Source organism: Colobus angolensis, unplaced genomic scaffold (genome assembly GCF_000951035.1).
Source record: "Colobus angolensis palliatus isolate OR3802 unplaced genomic scaffold, Cang.pa_1.0 Scaffold11, whole genome shotgun sequence".
Taxonomy (NCBI): Eukaryota; Metazoa; Chordata; class Mammalia; order Primates; family Cercopithecidae; genus Colobus; species Colobus angolensis.
Window position 1 is genome coordinate 2125107 of NW_012112030.1, and position 12408 is coordinate 2137514.

Below are 12408 nucleotides of genomic sequence, written 5' to 3' on the forward strand. Positions count from 1 at the left end.
CGGGAGACAGAGGTTGCAGTGAGCTGAGATCATGCTACTGCACTCCGGCCAGACAGAGTAAGACTCCATCAAAAAAAAAAAAAAAAAAAAGGTGAAACCCAGTCTCTACTAAAAATACAAAAATTACAGCTGCTCTCAGCTCAGTGCAGTGGCTGGGACTACAGGCGCCCGCCACCATGCCCAGCTAATTTTTGTATTTTTAGTAGAGATGGAGTTTCACCATGTTGGCCAGGATGGTCTCCATCTCTTGACCTCGTGATCTGCCAGCCTTGGCCTCCCAGAGTGCTTGGGATTACAGGCGTAAGCCACGGCGCCCAGGCTGATTTCTTAAAAAAAAAAAAAAGTAGGCCAGGCCCAGTGGCTCACGCCTGTAATCCTAACACTTTGGGAGGCCAAGGCAGGTGGATTACCTGAGGTCAGGAGTTCAAGACTAGCCTGGCCAACATGGCGAAACCCCATCTCTACCAAAAATACAAAAATTAGCTGGGCATGGTTGTGGATGCCTGTAATCCCAGCTACTCGAGAGGGTGAGGCAGGAGAACCACTTGAACCTGGGAGGCAGAGGTTGCAGTGAGCTGAGATCGCACCACTGCACTCCAGCCTGGGTGATAGAGCGACACTCCGTCTCAAAAAAATAAACAGGCTGGGTGCGGTGGCTCACACCTGTAATCCCAGCACTCTGGGTGGCTGAGGTGGGCGGATCACCTGAGGTTCGGAGTTCGAGGCCAGCCTGCCCAACATGTTAAAATCCCGTCTCTACTAAAAATACAAAAATTAGCCGATGTAGTGGCACATGCCTATAATCCTAGCTACTTAGGAGGTTGAAGCAGGAGAATCACTTGAACCTGGGAGGCGGAGACTGCAGTGAGCTGAGATCACGCCATTGCACTCCAGGCTGGCAACAGAGTGAGACTTTGCATCAAAGAAAAAAAAAAAAAGTCAAGCTAATGTATAGTATAGCAGTACACATGTATAGCACAAATACATCATTTATTGGAAATTAAGTGAAAGACGTTTTATGGAGAAAAGATGCACAATTTACAAAGTTTTGGAGACCCCTGGTCTGAGGCCCACCCTCCAGCACCTCTGTCTTTCCCAAGTTGAGAACCTGTGGGTTCTCGGACAGAGGCACCACTCTGGTTTCATGTGGTGTCCTGATTCTGGCATGCCGTCCTCTCACATCGTATCCAACCCAGAGGATGCAAAAAGAATGCTCAGCACGTTTACTAAAACAGCGTCTCTACAATAAACACAGCAGGCCAACATGTATAGCTTTTATTTACCTACCCAAGTTCCTTTTACATGTGAGTTATCTGCATTCCACCTTGCCCCCTCTCCCATTCACAAGGCCAGGATGAATCCTCTTGGCACAGAGGAAGGGGTGCCCCTTCAACTAGGGCCAGAGCCTAGATGACCTGGTGGATCCCCCACCATGAAAAAAGCAGGAAGGGAATGGAGAAGAAAAGTGTTGATCACACCTAGCCCTTCCCACAGGAGGAGGGGGATGAAGGGGTCTGGGGGCTGCCCCCATGCTATGCCCCAGTCCTTAAATACAAAGCAAGGGGAATGCAAAGGACCCTCCCTCTGAAATACAGCACCAACCTCAGCATGGAGGCAAAAGGGCAGTGGGCAAGACCACGTCCCTCCGAAGGGAGAGGGCTGAAGGAGAGCACATACCGTCAGTGGCTGCGGCACCCCTCCCTACCAGGCTTTGATGCAGCCTCAGCACCGGGAGTAGGGAGAGGGGAGGAGAAGGGATGACAGTACTGTGCCATCCACTTCTCCCTGAACCCCTGGCCCCAGCACAGGCACTCCTCTGCCCACTAGCCCAAGTCAGGGGATGTGGAAGAAACTGTGTTGGAATCCAAGGCCTTTATCTATTTCTTCTTCCGTTCTTGGGAGCAGCGTGGGCAAAACCTGGAGAAGGGGAGAGGAAAGTGAGTGAAAGGGAGAACGCCCTTGACCACTCAACTTAAGGACCCTCCCACTCCTGCCACTTAGGGACCCTCCCACTCCTGCCACTTACCATTTCCCCCGAGGCTTGGTCGTCAGCCCCACACAGGCAAAATGGAACCACTCAATGGAACACTGGAAGAGGAAGAAAGAAGCAGTAGTTAGGGGCCAGGATGGGCCAGAGGAAGGAGAGAAAGCCCCTCCAGATTCCTTAGGAACATCCTGTCCTTGACTCCATCCTTTTGGAGAATTCTTGGAAGTCCCAAGGTCAACCAGTTCCCACCATCTTCCTTCTATTCTTTTTTTCTTTTTGAGACAGAGTCTCACTCTGTTGCCCAGGCTGGAGTGCAATGACATGATCTCAGCTCACCGCAACCTCTGCCTCCCGAGTTCAAGCGATTCTCCTGCCTCAGCCTCCCGAGCAGCTGAGATTACAGGCACACACTACCATGCCTGGCTAATTTTTGTATTTTTAGTAGAGACGGGGTTTCACTGTGTTGGCCAGGCCGGTCTTGAACTCCTGATCTTAAGTGATCCGCTCACCTTGGCCTCCCAACATGCTGGGATTACAGGCATGAGCCACAGCGCCAGGCTTTCAGGTTTTTTTTTTGAGACAGAGTCTTGCTCTGTTGCCCAGGCTGGAGTGCAGTGGCCGGATCTCAGCTCACTGCAATCTGTGCCTCCCAGGTTCAAGCAATTTTCCTGCCTCTTGCCTCAGCCTCCCGAGTAGCTGGGATTACAGTCGTGTGCCACTATGCTCAGCTAATTTTTGTATTTTTAGTTAGAGAAGGGGTTTCACTATGTTAGCCAGGGTGGTCTCAAACTCCTGACCTCACGTGATCTGCCTGCCTCAGCCTCCCAAAGTGCTGGGATTTCAGGCAAGAGCTACCACGCCCAGCCCATCTTTCTTCTACTCTGAAGTCCCAGTACTCAACTGTGGGATTTTTCCTCTTGTACCCACTCCCTTCATGCCCCTCACAACCCCCCATCCTGAGGCAAAATGTTTCTCACATCAGGGTTGTCACAGCCAATCATCTCTCCATAGGAGACCTGGTGACAAAGGCAATAGGTGGGTTCGTTGGGATCCACAGGCATATCCAACACATCAGAGGGGTGGACACTGCCAAAGGTCACTGAGGGCATCCCATACTCAGGACTTCTGCATGCCAAGAGGAAGAGAAAGTGTCATCTGCAGAAAGGGAAGCTAAAGCCTGAGGCTTTCGGAGGTGGCAGGAGATCCTGGTAGGGCACACGATTTGTGGCTTCTCCAGCAGATACCAAAATGATAAGAAGAGTTCTTGGCGCAGAGATATAGAAAACGGCAGGGGGCGGTGCAGGCTGGGGGAGGGGCACCAGGAGAGAAGAGGATGTCGTCTAGCAAAGGGCTCCCTGATACACTCACGTGCGCACGAGCTTTAACTTCTTCTGGGCAGTCTTGGGGGCTTCCTCATCTGAGTTTTTCCCTTTGGAACGAGCACGAGCAGCTTTCTTCTCCTTTTGAGTCCGGCCTTCTAGGGAAGAGGGGGAAAGCCAGAAGGCAGGGAGATAGAAAGATGGGTTAAGTCCTCTTCTCTCCCCGTTTCCAACCTGGTGCTCCACTTCCCACCAGATGAAGCGCTGACTTCTCCCTTTGAATCCTCGCCCCACCTCTCACAGCCCCGCCCCCCTCCTCACTCTTTTTGCCTTTGCTGGAAGAGCTGTCACAGTCACTTGACTCAATCTGTTTCTCCTTGAGGTCCGCCTCAAAACGGGCCAGGTCTGTGTCCAGCCGTCGAATGTGTTTGTCCACCTGGGTGGAAAGGAAGGAGAAAGGAGAGCTACTAAACTATCTCCAATGGAAGAAAATAGGTTAAGGCAGAGTTTGGGGATCTCACAGACCCCAAACAGACAACACAGTTGAAGGAGGGGTCTAAGACCCTGAGGATTAGATGGGAGGTAGGTGGGGAGCCATGAACAGGGCCATACCATCTCATAGGTCTGCATGGCAAGCTGCACCTTGTCGTCACCAAATTCCTTGCACTTGCCATAGGCTTCCTGGATCTGTTTGAGAAGGGCCAATTTTTCCTCGGAGCTCAGGCTGCGGGCGCTACTCATATACTCAGTGGCCAACTTGTCAATTTCAGCCTTCAGGTCTACAACAGAGACAGAGGCCTGGTCACAATGGCCCCTGAGTGGCTATAGGTGAAACACACTTCTTCCTCTTGTTCTTTGCACCTTTTCCATTGACTAGCATAACCTTCCAACTAAAAAGTACTGCATGTTCAGAGGTACTGTGCCATGCACTCAAGTAATGGAACATACTGACAATATTTGCCTTAAAGGTCCGTTCAAGGTGCTGAAAACATTGCTAGCATAGTGGGAATTTAAATTATTGAAACACAGCAAGGGATCCTTTGCACGCCACATTAATATGACGTGTATTTTTGTCCATGTTTGAAGATGCTTCTTTGAAGGGCTTGCTGCTTCTTGAATTTTGTCTCAAAAGCCATTGCTTCCTTCTCAAAAACATCCCACAGCAGTTCTGTCTGCCGCAAATCAGGCTGAGTCATCTGCTGTTGCTGGTTTCCAAGTCTGTATATCAGTATCATACGTTTTTAAATTATTAGTATTTTTTCTTTTTGACACAGGGTCTCACTCTGTCGCCCAGGCTGGAGTGCGGTGGCACAATCATGGCTCACTGCAGCCTCAACTTCCTGAGCTCTGGTGATCCTCCCATCTCAGGCACCACCACGCCGGGCTAATTTTTTCTATTTTTTTGTAGAGACAGGGTTTCTCCATATTACCTAGGCTGGTCTCGAACTCCTGGACTCAAGCAATCTGCCTGCCTCAGCCTCCCCAAGTGCTGGGATTATAGGGGGTGAGCCACCATGCCTGGCCTAATCTGTTTATTTTCAGAGGCAGGCGCAGGTTCTTTCTTATTTTTGTTGCCTAGGCTGGCCTCCAACTCCTGTCCTCAAGTGATTCTATCACTTTGCCTCCTGAGTAGTTGGGTATATAATACAATTTAAAATTAAACCTTACTCCAACATCCATGTAACAATTCTGCTTATCTTTCTTTTTTTTTTTTTTTTTGAGACGGAGTCTTGCTCGGTCGCTCGGGCTGGAGTGCAGTGGCCAGATCTCAGCTCACTACAAGCTCCGCCTCCCGGGACACCATTCTCCTGCCTCAGCCGCCCGAGTAGCTGGGACTACAGGTGCCTGCCACCTCGCCCGGCTATATATATATATATATATTTTTTTTTTTTGTACTTTTTAGTAGAGACGGGGTTTCTCCTGGCCTCAGGTGATCCTCCCGCCTTGGTCTCCCAAAGTGCTGGGATTACAGGCTTGAGCCACCGCGCCCGGCCAATTCTGCTAATCTTTCTATTCTTTTTTTTTTTTTTTTTTTTGAGACAGGGTCTCACTCTATTGACCAGGTTGGATGGAGTATAATGGCATGGATCACACTGCAGTCTCGACTTCTGGGTTCAAATGATCCTCCCACCTCAGCCTCTGGAGTAGCTGGGACTATAGGCACATGCCACCACACTCTGATACTTTTTTTTAAAACATTATTTGTAGAGATGAGGTCTCACTATACTTCCCAGGCTGGTCTTGAACTTCTGAGCTCAAACAATCCACTTGCTTCAGCCTCCCAAAGTGTTGGGATTACAGGTGTGAGCCACTGCACCCAGGCTGTCCACCCTATTTGGCTCATCATTGCAACTTATTTTATTTTCCATCACTTTTTTTTTTCCTGTTTGTCCATCTTAGATATTGTTCCAAACACGTTCTTTTGTTTGAGATGGAGTCTCGCTCTGTTGCCCTGGCTACAGTGCAGTGGCATGATCTTGGCTCACCTCAACCTCTGCCTCCTGGGTTCAATGGATTCTCGTGCCTCAGTCTCCCAAGTAGCTGGGACTACAGGTGTGCACCACCATATCTGGCTAATTTTTGTATTTTTAGTAGAGATGTGGTTTCACCATGTTGGCCAGGCTGGTCTCAAAGTTCTGACCTCAAGTGATCTGCCTGCCTTGGCCTCCCAAAGTACTGGGATTACAGGCATAAGCCACCGCACCCGGCCTCCCAAATGTTTTATTTTATTTTATTATTTATTTATTTATTTGAGACCAAGTCTCACTGTGTTACCCAGGCTGGAGTGCAGTGGTGTGATTTCAGTTCACTGTAACCTCCACCTCCCAGGTTCCAGTGATTCTCCTGCATCAGCCTCCCCAGTAGCTGGGATTACAGGCATGCGCCACCACACCCGACTAATTTTTGTATTTTTAGTAGAGACAGGGTTTCCCCATGTGGGTCAGGCTGGTCTCAAACTCCTGACCTCAGGAGACTCACCTGCCTCTGCCTCCCAAAGTGATGGGACTACAGGTGTGAGCCACCGCATCCGGCCCCAAATGTTTTAACATTGGAAGAATGGTAATGTCCCAGGATATTGAGTCTATAGATGTTTACTGATATTTATGTAGGACTCACAAATATGTCAGTTGAAAGAGACAAGTCTGACTCTAACGTAGTGCACCAACAGATAACCAGAAGGATCTGTGAATATACTGTTTATACTCCATTCATTCCAGGCCCTTGGAGGAAGCTGAAAAAGCATATAGTTCCATAATCTCCAACTGGTCTTTCCATGCATGAACTCAAGCGTTACAACTGTGTTACAAAAAAAGCAATCTGGCTCTCACCATTCGGCAGGCAGTTCTCAGGGAACGACGTCCAGGGTTTTCAATGATGTTCACCTTTTCATGTGTAAACTCAAGAGCAACTTAAGACACAGCTTCATGTATCTCAAAACCAACCTGTTACATCCTTGAATATGGCTACACAGAATGGAAGACAAGACTACAGATCCTTCAGTGGGTACGGGAATAGCTCCAATAGACATCTTTGATTTGAAGAAACCAAGTGAATGCCCCAATGCAGCCAAATTTGCTCAATGTTCAAGGCTGGAGATGGTATCTAATGCTTCTGTAAGTGTGAACGGTGTAGAGATCCTGATGTCAATTACTACTTTTTTTTCTTTCCTCTCTTTCTTTTCTTTTTTCTTTCTCTTTTTAAGGACTTCTCATATAGCAAACCTCCCATCTACTAACATATGTTGCAGTCTAAAGTCACACAGGGAATTTGTGACAGTAACATTAACAACGCAGAGAAGTAGAAACATTCTAGTCATCCTATAAATGTATCAAACGTGGAGAGCAGAAATGACTCAAATTGATTTTCTTTAATTCTTCCTTTCTTTTTTTTTTTTTGAGACAGAGTCTTGCTCTGCTGCCTAGGCTGGAGTGCAGTGGCATGTGGCATGATTTTGGCTCACTACAACCTCCACCTCCCAGGTTCAAACGATTCTCATGTCTCAGCCTCCCGAGTAGCTGGGATTACTGGCACATGCCACCACACCTGGCTAATTTTTGTATTTTTAGTAGAGATGGGATTTCACCATGTGGCCAGGCTGGTCTCAAACTCCTAGCCTTAAGTTATCTGCCAGTCTAGGCCTCCCAAAGTGCTGGGATTACAGGTGTGAGCCACCACGCCTGGCTAACTCTTCTTGAGGAAGATATAAAGAACATAGCATCTTTGAATTCTTACGGTGTTTTCACAACACTCTTTGTTATGAAAAAGCTGATACAGAAATGAGGATCATTATCCTGTTTTAAGAATTCCAAGAGCATAAAAAAGGAGAGAGAGAAGTCACAGTTCTCCAGATCATACCAGATGATATGGTAACATCAAGTAGAAAAATAAATGATTACACACACTCATTTTATACCAAAACTTTTTACTCTATACGTACCCTCTGTTCTTTGGTCTAGGTCCCTCATGAGCTGAAAGTTTCTCTGTAATTCAAAGGGAAGGTTTTCAATACCTAGGGAAGAGAGAAACAGAGAATCACAGGACTGACTGTGCATAGGCCTTACAGCTCCTTTTAAAGTACAGTTCAGGCTGGACATGGTGGCTCATGCCTGTAATCCTAGCACTTTGGGAGGCCGAGGGGGTGGATCACTCAAGGCCAGGAGTTCAAGACCAGCCTGGCCAACATGGCGAGACCCCCATCTCTATTAAAAATATGAAAATTACCCTGGTGTGATGGTGTGCACCTCTAATCCCAGCTACTTGGGAGGCTGAGGCATGAGAATCACTTGAATCCAGGAGGCAGAGGTTGCAGTGAGCCGTGATCGAGCCACTGTACTCCAGCCTGGGCGATAGAGCAAGACCCTGCCTCAAAAACAAATGGCCGGGCGCGGTGGCTCACACCTGTAATCCCAGCACTTTGGGAGGCCAAGGCAGGCGGATCACGAGATCAGGATATCAAGACCATCCTGGCTGACATGGTGAAACCCCATCTCTACTAAAAATACAAAAAGTTAGCTCAGCGTGGTGGTGGGTGCCTGTAGTCCCAGCTACTCGGGAGGCAGAGGCGGGAGAATAGCAAGAACCTGGGAAGCAGAGCTTGCAGTGAGCCAAGATCGTGCCACTGCACTCCAGCCTGGGAGACAGGGAGACTTCATCTAAAAAAAAAAAAAAAAAAAAAACACCAAACAAACAAAAAATAAAGTGCAGCTCAGTTTTCCTTCCTCTGAACCTCTGGATTTATCTGTGACAGGATTTATCAGTTCTCTCATGACAGGCCATGCTTAACTCTTTCTCTACAAAACCTTTCCATTTCTGCATGGCTATCCCACCCTTTTCGCCTTCAGTGACCTTCCTTTACAAACGCTCTTCCCGTCAGGTGTGGTGGCTCAAGCCTACATGTAATCCCAGTACTTTGGGAGGCTGAGGCGGGTGGATCACGAGGTCAGGAGTTTGAGATCAGCCTGGCCAACATGGCGAAAGCCTGTCTCTACTAAAAATATAAAACTTAGCTGGGTGTGGTGGTGCGCACCTGTAATCCCAGCTACTCAGGAGGCTGAGGCAGGAGAATCACTTGAACCTGGGATGTGGAGGTTGCAGTGAGCCAAGATTGCACCACTGCACTACAGCCTGGTGACAGACTGAGACTCTGTCTCAAAAAGAAAGAGAAAAAAAAAAAAAAGCTCTTCCCTTTCCTTTCCTTTTTTGTTTTTTGAGACAGAGTCTTGCTCTGTTGCCCAAGCTGGAGTACAGTGGCACAATCTTGGCTCACTGCAACCTCCGTCCGCCTCCCGGGTTCAAGTGATTCTCCTGCCTCAGCCTCCGGAGTAGCTGGGACTACAGGAGCGGGCCACCACACCCGACTAATTTTTGTATTTTTAGTAGACACAGGGTTTCACCATTTTGGCCAGACTGGTCTTGAACTCCTGGCCTCAGGTGATCCTCCCGCCTTGGTCTCCCAAAGTGCTGGGATTATAGACATGAGCCACTAAGCCCAGCCCCTTTCTTTTATTTTTAATCTCTGCCTCCAAGCTCTTTGTCCTCAAATTACAAATAGTCTCCTGGTATCCTCTATTATACACATAACACTTCCAATCTACTTCCATATAGCAGCCAGAATGTCCTTTTTAAAAAATGCAAACCTGGCCAGGCACAGTGGCTCATGCTTATAATCCCAGCACTTTGGGAGGCCCCAGGTGGATGGATCAGCTGAGCTGAGGAGTTCAAGACCAGCCTGGGCAACATGGTGAAACCCCGTCTCTACCAAAAATACAAAAACTTAGCCAGGCTTGGTGCACACGCCTGTAATCCCAGCTACTTGGGAGGCTGGGGCACGAGAATCCCTTGAACCCGGGAGGTGGAGGTTTCAGTGAGCCGAGATCACGCCAATGCACTCCAGCCTGGATGATAGAGCAAGACACTGACTCAAAAAAACAAAAACAAAAACAAAACACAAAAATAAAACATGCAAACCTCATCAAGTCACTCTCCAGCTTATAACCTTCTGGCAACCTCCTACTTCTCTGAAGATGTGCTGCGCTTTCTGGCCCTCGCTTACCTCACACCAGCCTTAACTCACCTCTGTCTCCCTTTGTGCTCTGCTCTGCCCATACTGGCCTCCTCTCACTGCCTCAAACTGGCCTCTGCTCCTGCCACTCGGCCTTCCACATGCTGTTCTCTCTAGCTGGAAGGCACTGCTTGCTTTTCCTCATCCCATCCACCCCATCCCTCTTGGCCTATTAAATTCCCGTTCGTTCTTCCAAACTTCAGCTCAAACTCAACTTTCCAAGGCTCTGTGAACTGCCCTAGATCTATGTCAAGGTATTCTATCTACCTTTTTAAAGCACTTATCCAACTGTAATTAAATAAATGTGTAATTAGTTGGCTGGGCGCAGTGGCCCACGCCTGTAATCCAGCACGCTGGAAGGCAGGTGGATCACTCAAGGCGAGGAGTTCAAGACCAGCCTAGGCAACCTGGCAAAACCTCATCTCTACTAATAATACAAAAATTAGGGCCAGGCACGGTGGCTCACACCTGTAATCCTAGCACTTTGGGAGGCCAAGGCGGGTGGCTCACTTAAAGCCAGGAGTTCAAGACCAGCCTGGCCAACAGGGTGAAACCTGTAATCCCAAATACTTGAGAGGCTGAGGCACAAGAACTGCTTAAATCCGGGAGGTGAAGGTTGCAGTGAGCTGAGATTGCACCACTTCACTCCAGCCTGAGCGACAGAGCGAGACTCCATCTCAAAAACAAAACAAAACAAAAATTAGGCCAGGTGCCGTGGCTCACGCCTGTAATCCCAACACTTTGGGAGGCTGAGGACAGTGGATCACGAGGTCAGGAGATCGAGACCATCCTGGCTAACACGGTGAAACCCCGTCTCTACTAAAAATACAAAAAAATTAGCTAAGCATGGTGGCGGGCGCCTGTAGTCCCAGCTACTCAGGAGGCTGAGGCAGGAGAATGGTGTGAACCCGGGAGGCAGAGCTTTCAATGAGCTGAGATCTGGCCACTGCACTCCAGCCTGGATGACAGCGCAAGACGCTGTCTCAAAAAAAAAAAAAAAAAAGAAAAAAAAAAGAAAATTAGATGGGCATGGTGGCCTGTGCCTGTAGTTCCAGCTACTCGGGAGACTGAGGCAGGACAATTGCTTGAACCAGGGAGGTGGAGGTTGCAGCCTGGGCAAAAGAGCAAGACTGTTCCAAAAAACAAAAAAATAAAAAAATAATAATTGTGTAATTAGTTATTTGGTATCTGTCTCCCCAGGCCGAACATGGCTATCATATTCTCTCCTGTTTCCCTAGTGTTTAGAACTATGACTTGCAAAGAGCAAGTACTCAGTAAAATACTTGAATAAATGCATGAATATTTGTCCCCTCAGTACAAGAAAAATCTCTTCCCAAGACTCCACCTAAAACTTTAAAAATGCCTCTACTGGCCGGGCACAGGGGCTCACGCCTCTAATCCCAGCACTCTGGGAGGCCAAGGCTGGCAGATCACTTGATCTCAGGAGTTTGAGACCAGCCTGGGCAACATGGCCAGATTCTGTGTCTAAAAAATTAAATATATATATTAAAAATAAAATGCCTGGCACGGTGGCTCATGCCTGTAATCCCAGCACTTTGGGAGGCCAAGGTGGGTGGCTCACCTGAGGTCGGGAATTCAAGACCAGCCTGGCCAACACAGTGAAACCCTGTCTCTACTAAAAATACAAAAATTATTTGGGTATGGTGGCGGGCACCTGTAGTCCCAGCTACTCGGGAGGCTGAGGCAGGAGAATTGCTTGAACCCAGGAGGCAGAGGTTGCAGTGGGCCAAGATTGCATCATTGCGCTCCAGCCTGGGTGACAGAGCGAGACTCCGTTTCAAAAACAAACAAACAAACAAAAACACCTAAAACAAAATAAATTAAAAAAAATAAAATGCCTCTACTGTTTAAACCTACAACTTCAGGTCTGCTACCACCAGTTCACAAGATTAAGTCACCGCTGATTTACCAAACCTAACGGTGTTATTAAACCTATCCTAAAAAATATCTCTGCAGCAGTTGGCATGATCTTTTCTCCTCTAACTTTCTTTTCTTTTCTTTTGAGGTGCAATGTCGCTCTTGTCACCCAGGCTGGAGTGCAATGGCACAATCTCGGATTCAAAGGATTCTTGTGACCCAGCCTCCCAAGTAGCTGGGATTACAGGCGCCTGCCACCACGCCCAGCTAATTTTTGTATTTTTAGTAGAGACGGTTTCACCATGTTAGCCAGGCTGGTCTTGAACTCCTGACCTCACGTGATCCACTCATCTCAGCCTCCCAATGTGCTAGGATTACAGGCGTGAGCCACCACTCTCAGCCTTTTTGTTTTTGTTTTGAGACGGAGTCTCACTCTGTTGCTCAGGCTGGAGTGCAGTGGCGCGATCTCAGCTCACTGCAACCTCCCCCTCCCTCCCGGGTTCAAGTGATTCTCCTGCCTCAGCCTCCTGAGTAGCTGGGATTACAGGTGCGGGCCACCACGCCCGGCTAATTTTTGTATTTTTAGTAGACACAGGGTTTCACCATTTTGGCCAGACTGGTCTTGAACTCCTGGCCTCAGGTGATCCTCCCGCCTTGGTCTC

At 48.3% G+C, this 12408-nt stretch overlaps 1 protein-coding gene across 7 annotated transcripts in view; it reads right to left on the reverse strand.

Moving 5' to 3' along the window:
* Window positions 1–1257: 1257 nt before the first annotated feature.
* Window positions 1258–12408, reverse strand: part of ING4 (inhibitor of growth family, member 4) — a 13186-nt gene continuing 2035 nt past the window's right edge. Inside the window, exons 2-8 of one of the 7 annotated variants that reach the window (XM_011951990.1) lie at window positions 7745–7816; window positions 3919–4085; window positions 3637–3742; window positions 3356–3461; window positions 2965–3112; window positions 2027–2088; window positions 1258–1917 (exon numbers count right to left, since the gene is read on the reverse strand). In XM_011951990.1, the coding sequence (XP_011807380.1) occupies window positions 1878–1917; window positions 2027–2088; window positions 2965–3112; window positions 3356–3461; window positions 3637–3742; window positions 3919–4085; window positions 7745–7816 (701 nt within the window). In that variant the 3' untranslated portion in view covers window positions 1258–1877. Of the gene's footprint in view, window positions 1918–2026; window positions 2089–2964; window positions 3113–3355; window positions 3465–3627; window positions 3743–3918; window positions 4086–7744; window positions 7817–12408 lie in introns of all 7 variants that reach the window. The other 6 variants (XM_011951982.1, XM_011951975.1, XM_011951967.1 and 3 more) reach the window with 6 other exon arrangements.